The following is a 2,433-nucleotide window of genomic DNA, read 5'->3' as shown; positions in this document are numbered from 1 at the left end:
GAAAGTTTAGGAATTAAAAATGGTTTTTAACTTAATTTTTTATTAATTTTTTTTTTATGTGAGTAAAAAATGATATATGGACTTAGATATAATTAGGTTGTCCCTAAATATTGCTTGAATTGTAATTTTAAAGTTCTACAACAAATATGTAAATTTTAATAGTAAAAACTACCGAATTTATTTATTTAATATCGACATATAAAATTAATAGATCAAAAACCTCATAAAATTAATAGGACAAACTTGTGTCTTATTTATCTCCTTTAAAAGGCCATTGTTTTGCAAAATTATCCAGAAAAAAAACCAACAACATTGGAAGAACCAAAGGGTAACCAAATGGCGAATCGTCTTCCTCTTCCTCCTCATCATCCCTGTTTTCTCCTCTTCACCATCCTTCTCGCGGCCATGGCCACAGAAGCTCAAGTCCCTGCAAATGAAACCTTCCATTTCATAAACCAAGGCGAATTCGGCGACCGAATCATCGAATATGACGCCAGTTACCGCGTAATCCGAAATGATGTTTATACCTTCTACACATTCCCCTTCCGTCTCTGTTTCTATAACACCACCCCTGATTCCTTCATCTTCGCCATTAGAGCCGGAATCCCTCGCGACGAGAGCTTAATGCGATGGGTTTGGGACGCCAATCGCAACGACCCAGTTCGTGAAAACGCCACTCTCACCTTCGGCCGCGACGGCAACTTCGTCCTCGCCGACGTCGACGGCCGTATCGTCTGGCAAACCAACACCAAAAACAGAGGCGTCACCGGAATCAAAATGCTCCCCAACGGCAACTTAGTCCTCCACGACAAAAACGGAAAATTCATCTGGCAGAGCTTCGATTACCCTACTGATACTCTCTTAGTTGGCCAATCTCTTCGAATCGGCGGCCGTAACAAATTAATCAGTCGAAAATCCGAAATCGACGGCTCCGATGGCCCTTACAGTCTTGTTTTAGATCGAACCGGTCTCACAATGTTCCTCTCCCACTCCGGTCAGCTTTTAACCTACGGTGGTTGGCCAGATACAGATCAAATTAACAGAGTAACATTCAGCGTCGAGCCAGAGAACGAAAACGCCACCGCGTATGAGCTCCTTCTGTTGTTAAATCGAGACACCCCAAGACGGCGACTATTACAAGTCCGGCCAATCAGAAGCGGCGGAGCATTGAATTTAAACAAATTAAACTACAATGCAACTTACTCGTTTCTCCGGCTAGGACACGACGGGAATCTGAAGGCGTTCACTTACTACGACGGAACAAGTTACCTGAAATGGGAAGAGAGTTTTGCGTTCTTTTCAAGCTATTTCATAAGGGAATGTGCGCTGCCGAGCAAATGTGGGGCTTACGGCTACTGCAGCAGGGGCATGTGTGTGGCGTGTCCCAGCCCAAAGGGGCTTTTGGGGTGGAGCGAGAGCTGTGCGCCGCCGAAGACGCCGCCGTGCAGCGGCGGCGGAAAAGGGAAATATGGGTATTATAAGATAGTGGGCGTGGAGCACTTCTTGAATCCGTATAAGGATGATGGGGAAGGGCCGATTAAGGTTGGGGATTGTAGAGCTAAATGTGATAGAGATTGTAAGTGTTTAGGGTTTATCTACAAGGAGTATAGTTCTAAATGCTTGAGGGTTCCATTGTTAGGGACTTTGATTAAGGATATTAATTCCTCTTCTGTGGGTTACATTAAGTACTCCCTTTAGGGAGATGGTGGCCAAGTCCAAATTCAAGCCTTTGATCTTATGATCCAAATTATAGGTTCTTGCTAACTAAACTATGTTCAACTCAACTTGTGTTGTTTTTATTGTTGTTATTTGAAGAAGAATAAAAGAGCTCTTTTTTTTAATGAAAGAATTATTTGTCTTACTTGTAATAGAACATTTGCTAATATATCTGTGTACTAGTTGAGTTGGTTTATGTGAATAATGATATGAATTTTATTGTGTAATTTGGGTTTTTGCATTTATGAAAAATTAATATCATTGATTGAGGTAAAAGGGGCTTTTTGGTTGGACTGAGATTAGAGTCAAGAAAAGAGGCTAAAATTGAATTAAGAAGAAAAGAATGTCCAAGAAATAAAAGAGGCCGATATGTTTGACTTTAGTGGGTTTTTAGTTTGAACTTTCACTACAAGAAAAGATACCTATTTTAGTGGGTTTTTCTTTTTCTTTTTTTTTTTCCGCAAGGTTCGACAAATGTTGCAAACGATTATATTAATGCAACATTTTTAATAACACATGACAAAACTATTGCTCTTGATACAAATTGCATCAATTTGGTCATAACGTTTATTACAGTGTCGTGATTGAGATTCAATTACAACAGTTGTACTAACAATGTATTTAATATGTTTATTGCAACATTTTTGTTTGCAACAATTAGTATATCATCACGATAGTTTAGTGCAACTGCAATAGTTTAATAACAACACATAAGAC

At 39.6% G+C, this 2,433-nt stretch overlaps 1 protein-coding gene across 1 annotated transcript; it reads left to right on the top strand.

The window, feature by feature from the left end:
* The first annotated feature begins 255 nt into the window (after positions 1–255).
* On the top strand, positions 256–1,846 carry LOC120085141 (EP1-like glycoprotein 2). The gene has a single exon (XM_039041017.2). It carries the CDS (start codon positions 337–339, stop codon positions 1,696–1,698), a length of 1,362 nt encoding a protein of 453 aa, XP_038896945.1. The 5' UTR covers positions 256–336; the 3' UTR covers positions 1,699–1,846.
* The last annotated feature ends 587 nt before the right edge of the window (positions 1,847–2,433 follow it).

This window comes from Benincasa hispida, chromosome 9 (genome assembly GCF_027475165.1).
Source record: "Benincasa hispida cultivar pf3 chromosome 9, pf3_genome.v1.1, whole genome shotgun sequence".
Taxonomy (NCBI): Eukaryota; Viridiplantae; Streptophyta; class Magnoliopsida; order Cucurbitales; family Cucurbitaceae; genus Benincasa; species Benincasa hispida.
This window is presented reverse-complemented; position numbering and strand designations above follow the sequence as displayed.

Bases quoted from the DNA above. Each gene is read 5' to 3' on its own strand.
- LOC120085141 (XM_039041017.2), top strand. From the start codon at position 337: ATGGCGAATCGTCTTCCTCTTCCTCCTCATCATCCCTGTTTTCTCCTC.